The 20,101-nt window shown below is 47.2% G+C and overlaps 1 protein-coding gene across 3 annotated transcripts in view; it reads left to right on the top strand.

Annotated features, from left to right (window-relative positions):
• The window catches only part of BLNK (B cell linker), a 101,940-nt gene that overhangs the window by 56,587 nt on the left and 25,252 nt on the right, over nucleotides 1–20,101 (top strand). For 2 of the 3 annotated variants that reach the window (XM_039230171.1, XM_039230169.1), the window contains 7 exons: nucleotides 677–726; nucleotides 7,549–7,589; nucleotides 11,297–11,362; nucleotides 11,558–11,714; nucleotides 14,354–14,517; nucleotides 17,976–18,057; nucleotides 19,196–19,267. In XM_039230171.1, the coding sequence (XP_039086102.1) occupies nucleotides 677–726; nucleotides 7,549–7,589; nucleotides 11,297–11,362; nucleotides 11,558–11,714; nucleotides 14,354–14,517; nucleotides 17,976–18,057; nucleotides 19,196–19,267 (632 nt within the window). The remainder of the gene's footprint in view (nucleotides 1–676; nucleotides 727–7,548; nucleotides 7,590–11,296; nucleotides 11,363–11,557; nucleotides 11,715–14,353; nucleotides 14,518–17,975; nucleotides 18,058–19,195; nucleotides 19,268–20,101) is intronic. The other variant, XM_039230172.1, reaches the window with a different exon arrangement.

Genomic DNA, 20,101 nt, shown 5'->3' with positions numbered 1-20,101 from the left:
ACTCACTGCTCTTATTTGGCATTTATTTTAATAGTGCAAAAACAATCTCAGTCCAACCTACAACCAAAGTGCTCATTATAAGTAATATTTTTCTTAGTGTTTAAAGAAATGAGATATTTATTTATTTTAAGTTCATTTTTGAGAGCGACAGAGGCAACAAGAGTCGGGGAAGGGCAGAGAGAAACAGAAAGAGAGAATCCCAAGCAGGCTCCACATTGCCAGCACAGAGCTCGATGTGGAGCTCGAACTCACAAAACCGTGAGATCATGACCAGAGCAGAAACCAAGAGTCAGATGCTTAACTGACTGAGCCACCCAGGTACCCTGCATTGAGTTATTTATTAAAATAGAGATTATCTTCTCTTACCATCTTCTCAACCAGTCAACAATCTTCTTTCTTGAAGCTCTGAACTCTGTGCTTGTGAATATTCCATCGCTTGGTTTCACCTTTGCCAAGTCACAGCCCCATTGTATGCTGGGGAGATGAGGGAAGCAGGAGACCTCTGATGAATGGCTTCACTACATTTACAATACATTAGTCTTTCAATGTGTTGGGTCCAAAAGAAGCCATTATTCTATTAGTTATCTGTCTGTTATCTCTATATCTGCTTATATTATGGACCTTGACAACAGGTGTCCTACCCACTGACCATTTGTCTGATGGTTTTTATCTATAGGCTCAAAGTCAAAGCACCTCCAAGTGTTCCTCAAAGGGACTATGCCTCAGGTAAGAGCATTTCTAAGATATTTGGACTCTTGACTAATTTCACGTTCATATTTAATTCTTGAAAAGGGAAGTATATTCTACTCATTTGAAAATAAAAGGTGCCCATCCTAACACCCAAATCTATTAAACATTTGACTGTAGTGGAGATGTAGTACTCCATCCATCCATCCATCCATGCACGTTATCAGAGATTTATTAAGTATTGTCCATGTGCCAGATACATAGAAGGTTTTAGGTAGAGATACAGTGCTAAACAAGAAAGATCTAGTCTCCATACTCACAGAATTCATAGTGAAGAAGAGTAGATATATGATGTAAAATCAATTAGAGTTCAGGGTGATGAGGAAGCATAAATTTTTATAAATGTCCTTACAGCAATATCTAATCTAATCTGAGGTGGAGGGTGTGTAGGACCCAAGTCACCCAAGTCTGATGAATCGTCTGTTGAACCACCTTCCAGATCTCACTGGGTCACAGAGTGATACATACATACAGATACATACATATCCTGTCCTGTCCTTTAAAATCTACCTGATCAAAAGCCAAGGGAGCTGCTTAGTTAACAAATGAGAACAAATTCATTCTTCTCTCCCAAGTTCTAAACAAGAAAAGAAAACAAAGCAGACTACGCCTGCCAAGTAACCCAAGTTTTGGTAGGAAAGTTACAGAATCATGGAATCTCAGGTTTAAAAAGAGCCCCAGAAATCCTACAGCTTACATTCAGTCCAGTGCTTATTCCTGCCCCACCACCATGCACCACAAGTGAGGTCTACCTTCTGTTTGGACGTTTCCTGTGATGACCTCCCATGCCTATCTGGTCCTGTCAAGGGCAGACAGCCCTATCAGGACACAGATACAATCCATTTCCTAGAAGCATCCTAAGTGTGCCCTAACCGCCACACAGCACAAGTCTTTAAACATTAAAGAAAAGAGAAGTAGAGTGATTCTGCGCAACATCAAGGATAGAATTAGGAAATTAGGTCATTTGAAGGGTTTCTTCTCCAGACTCAGTATCTCCAGGTGCTTTGCTGTTGCACACATTCTTTGACTCATTCAACAAACATTACACAAGTGTGCTCACGCTAGTAGATATGGAGTGGGGAACAAAATATAGCTCCTGACCTTAAAATGCGTAATGAGTCATGGGGAGGAGATAATAAATAAGAAAGGCAACAGGCAGATATTTGCCTAAGGTCGCACTCCACAAACCCCTGAGTGATCAGAACTGAACCAGACCTCGTTCCCCCTCCCCTCGGGTCCTGATACCAAGGGCTGTTGTAATCATTCTCCTCCCACCACTGAGGTCATTCAGAGAGATCTGAGCAACTGCAAAGGGGAAAGATCTCGGGACAGAGGAAGGTAGTCAGACAGAGATTCTTGGGTAAATGTCCACCACAGAAGCACAGGTGTGCATAACAACCCTCTGTCCACCAAAGAAGGGAAATGTAACACTGCTTTGCCCTTGCCCTGCTGTTCTTATTGAAGCCAGCATTCACTCGATTTTTCATCTCCCTGGCTACACTCTGACTGGTGGAACCCGCAAGGCTGACATGGGGAGAACTTCGTGCGCCATCAGTCCTGCCTCATGGAACTAAGAATAGAGGAATAAGACTTGGTCTTGAAAGTATTTTAAGCCTGGAAAGCCCTGAAAGACCACCCAATCTTAGCTTCTCACAGTTAGGGAAAACTGGAGCCCAGACAGGCCAACTGGCTACCCGAGGTCCTACAGCCAGGTGATGGCTAAGCTGGGAAAGCCCTCCATTTCTGCACACCCACCCCTGTTAACAGGGCTCTGGGAAGGGTGACGGGATATTCAGACAAAGGGACTTTCTATGATGTTAAGTATTTAGATGCAAATCACCTCTCCTAGCCAGCCCAAATCCATTCCCCACATGGTCACATCCCTTTCTCCCCTTGGGGTATATCCAGTGGGACTGGTCTGTCCACTGGCCACCTCCCCCACAGCTTCTGTAGTTCTGCTTTCTGTTCCTTCCCTGTGTCCGCCTCCACCACCACATCTAGTCCAGCCTCCTTCCCTCTTCCCTTCCTGCGTGCCACTGCGGTCTTCCCACTGGTTCCCTGCATCTCACCACCGGCTCTGCAGGAGGAGAAGCCGGCAGGCCCAGTGGCCCAGAGCATGGCCTCCAGAGCTGAATCAGGGCCACAACTGAGCACGTGTCGGACACACAGCTTGGAGTGGGCGTCTCTCAATGCTCAGGGTCTCTGGTGCTGCTGATGACCTGGAATAGAAAGGCCCAATTCACACCCCTGCCTTCACCTTCTTCACTCAAGCTCTTGCCACAGAGTCCCTCGCCTTCCTTCCAGCCATCCTTTCCCATTCCCAGGACCCCCCAGGCTGGTTCAACCTCCTCTTCACGCCTGAGCTGCTCACATACCAACCTTGTCAGCCTCCCCGCCTCCAGCTTGTCACTGGGAACTACATTGGCTTCTGTGGCCCTCTTGGCCGGTGATGAACCTGGTTTTGTTTTCTCCCCTGAATCTCCAGTGCAGCTCGTTCATTCCAGACACCTCTGTGCCTTATGGATGCCCCTTCCAGCAGTCAGCTAAGCCCTGCTTCTGGGGCTGACACACAGGCCCCCCAGCCTTGAGGGATGGAAGGAGATGCCCCCCTTCATCTTCATTCTCTCACTCAAGTCCCACGTGTCCTTCAAGGCCCAGTTCAATCCCACTGCCACCACACAGCCTCATGCAACCTCTCAGCCCTTGCTGAGCGCACCCTTCTCGGAACTTTCCCAGCACCTTGCCATGATTCCAGTGTACTGGGACATTTGTCAGGAAAGCTTACAGTGCCCTGGGTTGTCAGCAGTGTGATACATGGCTGTTCTTCTAGACTCCGTCTATTACTATGGCTCAGTGAGAAGATCTTGGACTTTTGGGTCCTTTAGTCCTGGGTTAGAATCCTGGTTTTGGCCCCTAAACACTGTGAACCTAGAACAGTTTAAAACTTCCCTGAGCCTCAATTTCTTGCTTGGAGATGAGAGTGCTGGCCCATCCTTCAGGTTATTATGGTCATTAAAGTAGATTGATAGTAACACATAGGGCCCATTGAGCCCTTACTCCTATCAGGCAGCCTTCTGTGCACTTTCCCCGGACTATTGCATTCTCTCAAAGTCCCATAATATAGGCACTTCTAATCATGTTCATTTCAGTGATGAGAAAACCAATACCCAAAGGTTAAGCAACTTGCCTGTTCACACTGCTAGCAAATGGCAGAATCAAAATTTTGATCAGGACAGCCTGACCCTAGAGCCCAAGCTCAAAACCCCAGAGTGCACACTGAGGTAGGGTCATCATGGCATTCTCACATGTCACATAGTGCAGTGCCCATGTGGGGTGGGGCATGTGAATCACAGAGCCTGGGCCAGGCAAGGGGAGGAGTCCCTCTATTGTGTGGCATGGGATTGTGACACCGTAAATGGAACATAAGCCCGAAACCAGCTACACAACACAATAGAAAAGGCTTTCCCTAATAAGGAAGCCCAATCAGCATCTCAGCTTCCTGCCAGGGGCATGCAAACTTACATCTCAAGATAAATCACCCGGCCCATATTACACTTGAGCTTTCCCTCCTGAAAACATCATCCTTTATACTTGAGGCTTTCTGGGGTCCATTTCTTTATGGTAACTATACTATGTGGTTGCCATTAGAGTGAAACAGAATTGGTTTTGTTTTGAGGATTTATTAAGACATTATCAATACCAGAGAAAACAATAAGTAACATGAATACAGCATTTACTGTATGCCAGGCTTCCTGAAGCACTTCATATATATTAATTACTTGATTCTCATAAAAACATGAGGCAGGCACGATTCCTACCCTTGTTGCACTGGTTAGAAATTAAGCTTTTAACAAAGTACTGGTCCACTGCCAAGCAGGTAGTAAAGAGCAGAGCCAGGATTTGGAGCCAGGGAGCCTGGTTCTAAAACCACAACCAACCACATTAGAAAGCTCGTAGAGATTGTGAACAACCACCCAGTACTTTGGACCTTGTTCTTCGGACTCTCATGCTTTTTAGTCTGGGAAATAGCATGGACTGCGGTGGCTTTGAGTAGGATGTTGCAAGCCGCCTTGTAGGACCAGAAGATGGGTGGAGCTGGGGGAGGGCGGGGCACCATCAGGTAACCTCTGGCACATGATGATGCTTCTCTCTCTTTTCTGCCTCAGTGCCCCATGATACCTGCAATGGGCCATTCCTGTTTCTCCTAGGTTTTATCTGAAGCCTCAGTAGAGGGCTAGGCAATTTACATGAGATTTCGGCTGCAGGAGCCAACACAGGTACCCTGGCCTCCAGTCCATCACCCACATTCACCAGCCATGTGGCCTCAGACAGGTTTTTCAGCCTCTGTTAGCCCCCATTTCCTCGACTGCAAAAGTGAGATCCTAATGACACCTATGACAAAGCTCTATTTTGAAGATAATTGAGAAAGTACACTTATCCTAGCACTGGGCACAGAGGAAGTGTTCGATAAATGGAATCTATTATTATTATTGTGATTTTCATTCATTCAACTCATTTATTGGTTTATACTTTTATTACTGCATAGGATTACAAATGCCAAATGTCATCCAGATACAAAGAACGAATTAAATAGGCCTTGCTTTTCAGTACAGAGAGACACGAGCAAATGAATCCTAGCATGGGCAGAACTCGGTACCTGTGTTGTCAAAGTGCTAGCAGCAACTAAGAGGGCCCAGAGGAAGGAGTGGTGGTTTATAAGCTAAGGGACTGGGGGAGATTGTATGGCAGAGGTATGACAGGGATTTCCCGGGAACAGGGACTGGGGGATTAGCATGAGCCAGGAGGAACATGCTTCCAGTATCACTGTGAGTGAACGTGGAAGGCTCTGCAAGAGACGTCTAGGGAGGGACAGGAGATGGAGGCATTTGATGTCTTGACACAGAGCCTTGACTTCACTCCATAGGGAGCCATTGATGATTCTTGAGGAAAGGAGCAGCATGATCCAAACTTTATTTTAAGAAAATAACTAGAAACAGTACAAAGTATGTGTTGGAGAGGAAGATAATGGAGACAGGAAAAGGAGTTAGACAGCTGCTGTGAGTACTTTGAGCAGTGTCTGACCATGAAGGGGACCCTGGCTCCCTGAGAAAAGGTACGGGAAACACAGCTGATCAAGGCAGGGAAGTGTGCTTTATAAAGTTGTCTTATTAAGGTTTCTATTTTAAAGGTTGAAACAAAAACATCGTGGCCCCCTTAAGTGCTGATCTTCAATTATCCCCAAACTTAAGGTATTAGAAACTTACTCCCCCTCCATGCCAGGTAATATTGTGTCAGGCATATTAGGAAGAAGACTTATTCATCTCTTCTTAAGTTTCTTGGAAAGCTCCAGTGGTTGCAATATACTCTAATTTGGTATACATTAGCACAAATCATAATTTAATTAAAAAGTTGTCTTCTGTTCATGTCAAAGTTTGACCCATTATTTGACTCCTAGAATAAATCTCTGCCTTAGTGCCTATCATGTTTTTCCCAGGAGAGGGTGCTCTTGCTGCCATAGTTTAAAATCTGGCCACTCTGCTCTAAATACCTCCTTCAGGGCCCCCATTTTCAATCGGCAATTCCTTTCCTTGTGCCTCTTGGGAGTCCACCTAGAGCTGGAGTCAGTGGCTTGCCATAGCAGAGGCTAGAAATGGCAAGAAAAGGGTCTATAGAGGCTCTGGGGGATTCAGGGACCACCCTCTGGGCCCTCAAGAGGTGGCTGCTGGGTGGGATGAGAGGAGAGCTGGGAGCCTCTATGAGATAGTCACTGGAGCCACTCTGCCATCTGGACTTGTGCCTGGTTGATCTCCTACGTAGCTGAATAAATTGTATTTAACCTCCAATGTCAGCTTAGCCTATGTGATGGGATGAATGCTAAGCTTCTCATACTCTAAATGTGTTTTGGAGAAAAAGGGGTCAAATATTCTCCTTGGCTGTCATAATTCAGATCAGTTTTATTCTTCAGATCCTCAGCCACTTGAGACCTGTGATATCCATTTTTATACTGCCTGCGGAGCCAAGAACAGTGCTTGAACCCTGGGGCTCAAAGACAGTGAAGCAGTGTGACATCGGAGTTCAGAGCATGCACTTGGAAGTCTGCTTATGGGGTTCAAGTCCTGGCTCTATGATTTACTATCTGACTTTGGACAAATGACTTAGTTTCTCTAGGCCTCAGTTTCTTTGTAAGGTTCTGAGAGAGCTAACTGATTGCAAAACTCTGATAATATTGCCCGGCATGTAGTAGAGCACTGGATCAATGCTTTTCAATAAGAAAGTCAAAGTTAGAGCTACAGAGAATCACAGAAGTGAGCCCATAGATCTTAAAGCTGAGGCCCAGAGATGTTAGTTGTCTTGCCCACCCTCCAACTAGTTAGGAACAGAGCCTGCATGAGAGTTTTGGTCTATCTGATTCCCTGTCCAGTGTTCTTCCTACTATACCATCCATATATTGATTCAAAGAAATCCTTAAAAGCAGTATGGTATGGATTGCAGGTGCCTCCTGGGTTATTCTGAAATCCCAAAAATGTTCCTTGACAAAACCAGACATGGTTCAGATGTACCATTTCTCTGCCTCAGTGGAACATCCCTTTATGCTTTGAGAATCGATTTTTTTTTTTTTTTCAAAAAAGAGGAATCGAAAGTGGATGAACACGAGATATGTGTAATAACTGTTCAAGGCCAAGTTAACAGGACCAGGACACCCGAGGGCAAAGAAGGGGGGCGCAGGGTGCTTGGGGACAGGGTGGAGCTGGCCAGCTGAGATTTACACTTGTGCCTTCTGCTTCCCACATGCCTTTGCAGAGAACCTTGCTGACGAAGAGGAGCAGTGGTCAGATGACTTTGTAAGTATTTGCTCCTGGGACGAGAAGACTGTCCTTTCCACCAGGGTCCGTGAGAGGCCTTTTGAAGGGCTTGTTTCTGAATTACATGCTTGTGGTCAGCTGTACATCCCAGCAGGGAGATGGCTGGGCAGGAAAGGCCACCTACAGACAAGGCAGCACGAACCTCATGATGGCTTACGTGATCCGCACCCCATGTGCCAGGCTAAGCGCTTCATCGGCATCATCTCGTGTACCCTCCCCACGGCCCTGTGTGCAGGCATTCTTACCCTGTCTTCAGTGCTGGTATTCAGAGTACTCAGCAGCCCAGCCAAAACAAATGTTAAAATGTTTTTAAATATTTCCTTATCAGTTGACAAATGCCTCTGTCCTGAATTCCTCGGTGTCTCCTCTGCTGCCTGGGCCTTAGCCAGGAGCCCCAAAAAAACCAACGTCAAAGAGCGAATGCCTGGCACATTATGAGGCCTCTGGGACACTCTTTAGGGCCAAATCAGGACCTGAGCCATGCTAGCTGTCAAACATTGTGAATATCAGCCCTGCTCATTTTACAGGTAAAGAAACCAAGACATGGAGAGTTTAAGTAACTTGCAGTTCCAAAATTCAAACCCAAGCCCTCAGATCTCAAAGCCTGGCTTTTAAACTCTAAGCTGCTTGCAGTGACCAAGAGGACAGTAGCAGATGCTGGGGGCCATAGACTGAGCAAGGGGACCTGGCCACGGTGACACGGAAGGTGATGTGTCAGAGTTAACTGTCAACCTCTCCAAGGTGGCTCTGTAGCCCACAGGGCCCCAGTAGTCACTGCTCTCTTGGGTGAAGTCTTGTAGGGACAAGACATCCTAAAAACTTTTTTGTAACAATTATTCCTCATTCGTATCAAATTCATCCAGAATGTTAGCCTGCTCCACTCTACGTGTGTTTTATCTGGACAGGATCCAAGAGGACCTCCACACAACCACACACCCATTTTACAGATAAGGAAGCCAAGGCTAAGAGAAGGAAAAGGACCTGCACACTGAAATTCAGTCACTTAGTGGCCCAGTGGAATGAGAGTCCAGGACCCCAGTCCAGTGCCCAGAACTGAGCTTCAGCCCAGCTACACACCGTGTACACCACCTGGGGTTTATTCAACGTATCATAAGACAGGAGTATGTCCCTTCTCAACTGCAGAGAGAAGAGTTGTAAAAAGAGGGGATGACATGGGCTCTCTGCCGGTCAGCTGGCTGTGGTGTTCCTCCCAGGGTCCCTCTGGTCCCTCAGAAGCGCTGCAGCTGCGCCCCCTGCTGGCCCCACGCGCCCAGCCCCGTCGGAAGCAAAGTTGAGAGCTGGTCCACAACCACAGGGAAGCCAAGACAAGTGAGCTCGCAGGCTGGATAAAAAGAGCACATGGTAGGGACTTAGAAAATACAAATAAAGTCAGTCTGGAGAGAAGGGCATGACTTGGGTCCCAAAGCCAAATGACCAACATTAAGATACCAGCTGTAATAAGGATTGAGTAAACATTCACTCACAATTATTTTGACGTTATTGGATTCTCATTGTACACAGAATGAAATCCAGGCTTGTAGCCTCCAGGCCAGATGAAATCCAGCCCCCGCGGACCTGTCCAGCCTTCCTAGCACACATCCCCACCCCCACCCTGCCCAACAAAGCCTTGTCCATTATGGCTCAGGAGCACAAGTCTGCCCTCAGTCCTACAACAGGTCAAGGTCATGCCTACTCAGCAATTTCAAATTCATGGACCTTGGGCAGGCGAAGGAAGAAGGAAGAGAGGAGAAACCAAAGAGCATCCCCATTCTTCCTCACTTGCTCTGCTCCTTCTTGTCCTTCAAGGTTGGCTTAGATGTCTCCTTCTCAGGAAGGCCTTTCCGGTCCCCAAGGTAGAACCTCTCCTTCCCATTGTTCTCAGTCTCAGGACCCTGAGGTCACAGCCCAGTCCTCATGAGGCTTATAGTCTGATGGGCAGCAAGGAGCAGCTGACGTGGGGGCGCCCTTCCTATATCCTCTCTGCCTCTTCAGCCAGCCTGGTCCTCTCAGTCAGGCTGCTCTGCCCAAGGGGCTGTGAAGAGCTCTGTGTCCTCTCCCAGGATGCACCCTGCCCCCCGCCCCCAGCCTCCAGGTGGCCAAGTCTGGGAAGCCCCATGCCTGCTCTATGAACTGAGACAAAGTGGGCCGCCGGAACTATCTCCCCCTCCCAGGCACAGGCATCTGGGCGCCTACGGATTCTTTCACTTTCAGATGGTTATTAAAGCACCCGGTTCTTAGCACATTCACTGCTGTCTCCCTGCGCTGCTGCAACCCAGAGATAGGCCCTTTCTCTGGCCAGGATGAGGAGGGTCCCAACCACTCCAGGCTGGCTAGATGAGACTTTCAGAGCCAGGCTTTTGCCCGGGGGCTGCCCTTTCGCTCCCACACCACCTCCCAGGCCACCTGTTTGACAACAGCCATGGCTTCTTCAGAACACAGATCACAGCCCCAAATTACCCAACTCCTCACGCCTCAGTTTCTCCATTGTAAAATGGGATTAAAAAAACTCTCATATGAAAAAAAACCCATCTCATATGATAACGGTAAGGGGTACCTGAGGTATACAGTGCATAGAAATGTTAAAAAGATCATTATCATTCCCATTATTCTATTCAGCCTAATTTCATATTCACAGTCAGGAAGGTTTATCAAACCTCCTTGTCTGCTGTTATGGAGATAGGGGTTTGGGAAAATTCCCCTGCAAGACTTCTCTTTCCTCACCCCTCCCTGTCCCTTCCCGACTCTTCCCTTTAGGGTAAGGACAAGTATCCTCCTTGAATTCCTCCTTCCTTCTGTTCTCTCCCAGTTCTCCTCCACCAGCTCAGGAAAAGCTCTCTTTTCAGCCACGTTTCTCTCTCCCTCTCCTGCTATTCACCATCTTCCTCTCCTGTTCTCTCCCCCATCTCCCTAGAGACTGAGGAGGAGAGCAGTCCTCACTCACTCCCTCATCCATTCGTTGCAAACATACTGTGCCCCTGTCTTGCGCTGGCCCCTGCTACAGGCCCTGAGGAGACAGCAAGGAAGGAACCACTGTGTTTGCATCGCACTGTACCTGCGCCCGTGTTGTACGATTGCAGGTGGAAAGAGGCAGGCCGAAAGGCAGTTGCACCATGCATCCACTGGAAGCTCATGTATGAATCGTGCGGTGTGTCGGGTGGCGTGGGCAGATGACCTCTTAAGTCCTGGATCAAATATTTCCTGCACGGGAATATACTTACGTGTGGAGTATACCTAAGTGATCTCTGAACAAGATGCACAAAAACCTAGGAACTGCACCTCTGGAGAGAAGAACTGAGAGCCTGGGAAGGAGACCTGACATCCTTTTGAATCATTACTGTGTCGATGTATTTTCCATACACATTGAATATTCAATATTCGATCTTTTCAATAGAGGCGTAACTAAAATGTATCTTTACAAGAAAAACAAAAAGGAAGAGAATGGACTCTGGGTCAGGTTGAAGCCTAGCCCCTGTAGCTTATCAGCTCTGTTAAAAAGCAAACAAACAAACCTCATCTCCTCAAAGGTATCTGTATGTTCTGTGCAACCCCATCCCCTCTCCATATTAATCTTTTTCCTCAACCATCAGCATTCGTGGTAAACAAAACCTATTGGGTATTCTATTTTATTGCATCCTTTTTCTGTCTTCTAAAGATGTATTTTTTTCTCCGACTGTTCTTCTTTGCAGACACACAGAGTTTCAGCCACCCTTCCTGTTAAATGGTCCACATGCTCCCCCAGGATAGTGGTTCAGGTGATAAATTCTGGAGGCAGAAAGGCCCAGCTTCAACCCCAGCTTTGCCTCTGATGGCTGCCCAACCTCGCTTAGCCAACCCTTCCAAGCCTTGCTCTCTGGTCCCTGCGCTGGGGGAGCAGCTCCCGCCTCCTAACGCCGGAGCTGCCTGACCGAGCACAGACGCGGCACTGAGCATGCCATCTGCACTTGCAGGACAGCGACTATGAACACCCGGACGAGCACTCGGACTCAGAGATGTACGTGCTCCCCGCAGAAGAGACCGGGGACGACAGTTACGAGCCGCCGCCCGCGGAGCAGGAGACGAGAACCGTTCACCCAGCCCTGCCCTTCGCCAGGGGCGAGTACGTAGGTGAGGCAGCCCCCCCAGACCCTGGGCGCCCATCCTGCTGGGCAGGGGGGGAAGGAGGCGAGCACGGCTAGCAGGATGCCTCCCACTTTCGCCACCTCCACGCTGGTCACCTGCTCAGTCACAAGCCACGGAGCCCCAGACGGAAAGCTTGTCCGGGCAAGGGGAAAAGGTATCCTTCCTAAATCTTGAGGGTTGAAAACAGACAAAGGATAAAAGGCCCGCACCCTGATGGTTGCCCCCACCCCACCGTACTCCACCTCAACTCCAGATAGTCCCATGAGGAACCAGCCCTGAGATTAGTCCCTGCTTCTTTTGGGGTTTCCTGTACACAGAGTTCTGGAATTTCTTTTGAGACACCTGTGCAGAACAAAGAGAATCTTCAAGGATCCCAGTATCTGCTAATGCCCCCCCCCTTCCTTCAGGCCCACCCCTACACAAGCAGCTCACACTCTGGATTTTCAGCTGGGAGTAGAGGTGGGGGTGAGGATCTCTAAGCCTGGAATAGCTGTAAGTTAAATGGGCACAGCTCAGCTGTGGTCTCCAGACCTGACTGTGTCCCTCAAGAAGAAGCCTGTTGCAGGTGACTAAGTCCCCGAGGAGGAGAGTGTGTCTGTGATGATCACAGCGATGCTAGCATCTGTGCAGAGAGCCCTTACATGTAAAGGACTCTGGCATTATCACTGCCATTAACGGCCTCCTCACGGGGCACCGATCATTGCCCCTTGCTCCATGCCACAGCTAACCTGTTGAGCACCTACTATGTGCCACAGCTGTGCTGAGCACAGAGCTTTCAACAGCAAGCAAGACAGACTCCAAGAGTGTTTGTAGCTCTCAGTGTAGTGCTTCATAGTCACAGCCTACTTCACCATCTCGAGAATCGTATGGAAGACATATCCATCCTCACTTTACAAAGGAAGAAAGTGAGGTTCGAGGAGCGAATTAACTGGGCCCAGCTTTTGGAAGTGGCAGCGCTGGGACGCACCCTGGGCTTCTCAGCCCCCACAGCCCAGGCTCACCAGGTTTGGGACCTTGTTCAAGTAGCAGAACCTGGGAAGGAAGGGGCTGTGTAGGCTCGTGTTAGAGGCCAGCAAACTGTGGTTAAGGCAGGGGGCGCAGCGGCTCACTCATGGCCACGCTCTTGGAAGCCTGTCTTGTGTATTTTGCTACTTCTGATGGGCTTAAATCTTACATTAAGAAATCCCAATAAACTCTAAGAGCTGCAAATGAAACCAGAAAAGCTGAGAGTTGTAGGCACAGCAAAGCGGATGCCCTGGAGCCCGAGCACAGCTACACGGCCCAGAAGGAGGCTCCAAGGAGGCATCCAGTGTGAAGTGAACTGCACACCTTCAGCACGGGCCAGGAGGAGGCACCGGGGGAGAGCAGGCGGGCTCAGCGGGGAGGGGGAAGCCGCATGAAGCTAAAGGTGCGGCAGATGCCAGTGTGAGCGCCTGGGCTGCTCCCAAGATGGGAACACACCAGGTTCCTCCTGTGCTAAGCTTTTCCTACAATGTATCAGTCTGCAACAGATTCCACTGGGCAGACTCCCTGCTGCCTAACGCCTGGGTCATGTCACATCGGCATATTAGTCCTATTGATTAGACATGCACTCTGCCAGACACTGTCACACTGCTTTCTTCCCAGTCCCTACAGTAGCCCTCCCCACTCTCAAGTGGATACTATGATCCTCACTTTCCAACTGAGGAATGTGGGGGCACCTGAGTGGCTCAGTCTTTTAAGCAGTGAGTGAGAGCAGAGGACCCAACTCAGGGCCATTTGGCCTTGGCCTTGTGTTCCTTCCCTGACACGTGCTGAGGACAGTTCCTGACAAGGGGTAACTCAGGGGCCCTCTGTGATTGAAGAAAAATCATTGAGAGGAAGAATGTTTGGGTTAGTTCAGAATAGTAGTCACAATGCTGAAACACCTTAGAATAACCTGGGAGGGGGCACCAGAGTGGCTTAGCCGGCTAAGCGTCCAACTTCAGCTCAGGTCATGATCTCCTGGTTTGTGAGTTCGAGCCCCACATTGGGCTCTGTGCTGACAGCTCAGAGCCTGGAGCCTGCTTCAGATTCTGTGTACCCCCCCTTCATTCTCTCTTTCTCTCTCTCTCTCTCTCTCTTAAAAATAAGTAAACATAAAAAAAAAAAAAAATCTTAAGAAAAAAAAAAAGAAAAAGAACCTGGGAGACTTTTGAAACCTACTAACGCCAAGACCTTCCTCACAAGTTCCAGCCAGTATGTCTGAGGTGGGGCCTGGGCCTTAGCATTTTCTTAAAGTTCCCCAGGTGGTTTTTCCTTGTAAGGAGGATTGAGAGTCACTACCCTTAAGGGTTCGTAGAGCAAAGTGAACCTTTGAGGAACACACCCTTCTCAGGCCTTCCTGCTGCCCAGGTCATCCATCTACTCTGTTTGGCGGAGTGCTGGGCTGTCGGCTCTCCTGAGTCCGCCTCTGTTATTCTTGGGAAGAGCGTAATGTAAGTGACAGGCAGTTGAAATTTTTTGCCTAACATGTCATTTTACGCTTTTAAGGACTGCTGGATTCATTGTTTGTGACTATGTAGATGCCGGTGGTTTTACACTTAGGTCCAGGGAATGATCCAGAGCCCCTCTCATCTTAGGCTTTTGTTGTTTTTCTTTTCAAGACAATCGATCAAGCCAGAGGCAAACTCCGCCCTTCAGCAAGACACTTCCCAGTAAGCCCGACTGGCCTCCTTCGGCAAAGGCAAGGCTAACCTCCACTCTGCCGGCCCTGACTTCTCTTCAGAAACCTCAAGTCCCACCCAAACCCAAAGACCTTGAGGATGAGGTAACCTAAATCCTGCAGGCTTCCCAGTCCAAGTGGAAAGCCAGATGCAGGGGGAAGGGGGACAGGCCAGGACAGTGTGGCCTCTGACATGCTTTCCTCCTCTGCGCCCTGTTCTCCAGCACCACTAACCGTTAAACCCAAAGCTTTTCCCCTCTAAGAAGGGCATGTAAGGCCTTTTGTCACCATAATTTTACTGCAGCTTTTGAAGAAATGACTTGTTTCTAAATGCCTACAGGTGATAAAACCTATAGTGTATAAATATGTTGTAAAACCACCTTCATTTCCATCTTGATCTAATTTGTAGCCCAGCAGGAGAGGGAAAAGAGAAACTTTTAAATAAAATAGAGGCAGCATTTAGGCCCAAATTCCTGCTTTGACCCTTACTAGCTGTGTGACTTTGGACAAGTCAGATAACCTCCCTAATCCTCGGTTTTTAATCTCTTCAGGTTATTTTAAGGATTTAGTCAGAGAACATATATACAGCACTAACTACAGTGCCTCAACCATAGAAGGATTCCACCTGTCATATGTTCCTTTCTAGCATATGCTAGATTCTTTACAAAATCCAATTTTCTAGTTTCTCCTGAAAACTGAAAACCTGGCAACACTGGGCTAGTCATGGCCTCAAAACCACGGAGCCTCATGGCAGCCCTGGGGCTCAGCTGCGAATCCCTGACCTTATTCCCATTGGTCATAGTCCCCACCACTGGTACAAGGCATGAACGTGCCCATCCTCTGCACACGGCCACACGTCTCCCTGCCTGCTTCTGGATGTGTTTTACTTTATGACTTTACTCTGGGACAGTTTAAGTCAGAAAGTTAGCTGACAGAGAGAGAAAGGATGGTCTGCCAGTCCTCCGTCTGTCTGTCTGTCTGTCTGAGAGGTGATGCTGACCTGGTGGGGTGAGAAGAAGGTGTCAGGAAGAAGCCGAGCAGGGAATGGGATGCAGAGACCAGCTGTGAGGGGCTCACTGCAAATTCTTTCAGCACTTGGCAAATCTATATGAAGATATAAATTCAGACACAGAATACAAATGAATAACGAGTGTTATATAAGGCTCTACATTTCTGTGAATAGCTGAGAGCAGACCCCCGTGGGGAGAGGCAGAGTTTTGCTAATAGTAGCCTTGTGGAGGTGGCTCAGGCAAGTCTGAACCAGTGGGAAAAGGAGAAGTATGGAGGCGGCTGCATTCTGGAATGGGCAGATGGACAGTCAAGATAAGAAAGAGGTTAAAAAAGAAAAAAATAGGCCAACATTAAGATCTGGCTGAACCATTAGATAGGAAAAGAAGAAGTCAAGTACAAACATAAATAACTAAAAGTATTTAGTTCTGCTGTACATGTTATGGGGAAAGTATGGGGTATAGGCTAACCAGAGAGCCGGGGAGGGAGCAAAACATGGGATGAGGAAGCATCTGTGCCCTAATGACAAGAGTGGCCTTCACTTAATGAGCCCTAGGTGTCATTTGGGGTTCTGAGCACTTTGTATATCCCATTAAACCCTCCCAAGAACCCTATGAAATGTGTACTATTATCATCCCCATTTTGCAGATAAGGAAATGGTACAGATGAGATGCAAAGGGGTTAAAGAACTTGTCTGAGGTCACAGAGGCCAGGTTTGGAGGTGAAGAAAGAGATGAGAAATAACAGTTATGAAGAGAGAGTAGAAATAAGACAGAAAGAGAAGGGGAAGACAGGAAGGTCCTCGAATGTAGTGGATGAGAGTATAGGCACTCTATCCTTGAACCGATACTTGCATCCCAGCCTTTCTACTTTTTACCTATGAGGACGTGAGCAAGCTACTTCACTTCTCTGTGCCTCAGTTTCTTCAAGTTCCTTCATCTTGAAATGGAGCTGATAGTAGCACCTATATTATTGGGTTGCTATAAGGATTAAGTGAAATAACACATGCAAAGTACTCAGATGAGTTCCTGGCAGTAAGTGTTCAATAAATGTTTGGTTTTTGTTTCTCCTAGTATCCTCCTTGGCTACCCACCAAGATGGGTTGTAAAAACCACATTTGAGATCTGACTATCTCATTTGCTTCATATCAGTATAAAATCACTTCATCCCCTCATTTCTGGTCAATTGATCTTTGACAAAGTTGCCAAGACCATTCAGTGGGGAAAGAATTGTTGTTTTTTTTTTTAAATTGTGCTAGGAGAGAACTATATCCACATACGAAAACATAAGAGTGGACCCCTGTCACATGACAGACAAAAACTAACCAAAAATAGATCATAGACTTAAAGGTAAGAGCTAAAACTAGAACATTCTTAGTAGAGAACAAAGGTATAAATCTCTACGACCTTGCATTAGGCAGCAGTATCTTAGATACGGCACCAAAAGCACAGGCAACAACAGAAAACACAGCTAAAGTGGGCTTCAGAATGTAAAGCTTTTGTGCTGCAAGCAACACCGCCAAGAAAGTAAGAAGACAACGTAGAAAATGGGAGAAGAATTTTGCAAATTATATATCGGATAAGAGGCTTCTATCTAGAGCAATTAAAGAACACTTACAACCCAATAATAAAAAAGACAAACAACCCAATTAAGAAGAGGCAAAGGTGGTGAGTAGACTTTTGCCTAAACAAGCTATAAAAAGGGACACTAAGCACTCAAAAAGAGGCTCAACATCATTAAGCATCAGGAAAATGCAAATCAAAACCATAACTAGATACCGCTTCACATCTCAGGATAGTTCTGTTCCAAAAGGCGGACAATAGCAAGAGTCGGTGAGGGTGTGGAGAAGTTGGAGCCCTCACACACTGCTGATGGGCATGCAAAGGGTACAGGCACTTTGGAAAACAGTCTGGCGGTTCCTCAGACTTAAACACAGAGCTGCCGTGTGGCCCAGCAATCCCACCACTAGGTATATTCCCAAGGGAAATGTATATCAACACAAAGACATGTGCCACAATGTCCATAGCACCGTTATTCATAAAAACCAGAAAGTGAAAACAACCCAAAGGTCCACCACCTGAAGAGATAGACAAAATGTGTTATATTCACATAACGGACTGTTACTTGGTCATACAAGTGAGTGATGTACTGGCGCATGATATGTGGTTGAAACTGGAAATTAATATGCTGTATGAAAGAAGTCACAAAAGACTATATATTGTGTGACTCCAATTCTAGGCAGTGCCCAGAATAGGCAGCTCTGAGAGACAGAAGGTGGATTCATGGTTGACTAGGTCGGGGAAGGGGTAGATGAGAAGTGACTAATGAGTACAGGGCTCCTTTTCGGGGTGATGAAAATGTTCTAAAATTAGATTACGGAGCTTCTTGCACACTCTGTGAATATACTAAAAACCACCCGATTATACACTTTACAAAGGGGAATTTAATGGTGCATGAATTCTATCTCAGCAAAGGTATTTTAAAAATCCCTCCTCCCCAGACAATGAACCCGGAATGTAGAGCATCCTTGTCACTCACTTCCTCACTTCTTCCAGGTTGATTATGTGGTCCCTCTGGAGGATGAAGACGAAAACTACATTCATCCCACAGAAAGCAGTTCACTCCCAGCTGAAAAAGGTAAGCGTCTGTAGTTTTAGGCACCCTTTGAGCAGTGGATGGGAGCATGTGAGGCTGTCTGGTAACAAGCATCAAGCGGAGGGGGTGAGGACAGAAAGTCCGGGCCCAGGCCTTTCTCCTCTGTGGTCACGGCATCTGCCTTCCGTGGCAGGCTGAGCAGGGGCACCAGGGAGGGACCCATGTCTGTCACACCCTTCTTCCCATCCCCTTCCACACTGTCATACTGCCATCTCCAATTATGAAGGCAGCTATGTGCTTATTTAACTGCCCTCACGTAGAATGGATTTCGCGTAACACTGAATCCGCACAAAGCCACAGGCCACCGCATTGGCCTTACGAACGTAGCACCAGAACTATTTCTGCAGAGGATGGAAGAAATGAAGGGATGAAATAAGCTCTGCATCCCGACTCTTTAAATGTAGCACTTTCTCAGGCGATGAGAAACACTTGGCTTATAAGCCTTTGTGGCATAACAAATGCAATTATACGGAGGATCTTTAGAAGCCAGGGCCACGTACCCTTAGAGCAAGAGCAGAGCAGGGCATGTGGACTCTGGGTCTAGTCGCCATGGAGAACATGATCCTGTAGACATGAGGTCTCCTCAAGTAACATTACTCACTTAATAAACTCGAGTCCAAAGTAGTCATTCTCTATTTTTACTCTGCCGTTCTGTAGCAACCCCCTCCTGCACCCCCCAAATATCACAAGCAGCTTCAAGGCCCTCTTAAATTCCTGAGCTACCCGTCACCATGAAACCATAAATAGATATTAAATTGCCCCCCACAAACCCCACAGAATCCAAGAGAAATGTGCAAGAGGAGGTGGAGGGGGAGCTACTAATTTGGTCCCTAGACCACCAGTTTGGCAAATGAAATTCCAAGCCAGAATTCACTCTAACAAAATCTCTCTCATAAAATAATAGCTTGATTATGCCCTTAATCATTAATACATGTATTCTAAAGATGTTTCTTCTGAGAAAGTTTCCTCTCATGGCTTATGTGTTTAACAATTGTGTTTCCCATTCTTTACAAATTCCCTGGCCTGACCCATCATTCCCACGATGCATTTTTCCATAAGTGTGAATCTCCCTCAACAAATCAATAATTGTTATATGTATGTATGTATTTGTGTGTTTAAGCTCCCATGGTGAATAGATCCACCAAGCCAAACAGCTCCTCGAAGCCAGCCTCTCCTCCTGGGACAGCTTCAGGTAAAGTATATGCATGATTTGATGTTGTTTTGTGTGTGTGAAATGATTGCATTTGTGGGGTTGGTTTTTAAGTCTAGTCCGAATAAGCCAAAAATCTGAGATCAAATATTAAGAAATAATCACTTGTATTTCCAAATTTCTTAATAAATTATGACATCCTCATCCACTGTCTGGTAGTACCTATGTTGAGGGGGCCCTCCCTCCCACCCCCATACCCTGAGGCCTCTGTTAGGCAGTCCGGGTTGTCATCCTACTTCTATGGGCTCGTTGCTGGCTCCTCCTTTCTCCTCCCCTGACTGAGGGTGTCTGTACCATTTGGTCCTCAGCCCCCCACTCTTCTTCTGGAAGAAGAGTGGTTAAAAGCCTGGGTTTTGGACCAGACAGATGTGGGTTGGAATCCTAGTGCTCCCAGTTGCCAGATGTGCCACTTTGGGCCTGTCCTTTGCATCTCCAGTCTTCAGACTTCTTCCTCTGTAAGCAGAGATAATAGCCCCTGCCCTGTGACAGGAGACTTATGGAATTGTGCACAGGAAAGCATTAATACAGTGCCTGGCACATGGCAAATGCTTGGGAAAGAATATTCTCTTTCACTTCTTTGGGGTCCATCCATTCCTCTGGCTTCAATTCTCTTGTCTAAGCCAATAATTCCCTGGTGTGCAACTTTTTAACTATAAAAATCTTTTTAAAAAATATTTATTTATTTTTGAGAGAGAGAGAGAGGGAGGGAGAGAGGGACAGAGAGAGGGAGACAGAGGATCCAAAATGGGCTCTGTGCTGACAGCAGAGAGCCTGATGCAGGGCTCAAACCCACAAACTGTGAGACCACGTCCTGAG

This window comes from Hyaena hyaena, unplaced genomic scaffold (assembly GCF_003009895.1).
Source record: "Hyaena hyaena isolate Hyena2069 unplaced genomic scaffold, ASM300989v1 scaffold_44, whole genome shotgun sequence".
Classification (NCBI taxonomy): Eukaryota; Metazoa; Chordata; class Mammalia; order Carnivora; family Hyaenidae; genus Hyaena; species Hyaena hyaena.
Note: the sequence above shows the minus strand (reverse complement) of the source record. Positions and strands in the feature narration are given on the sequence as shown.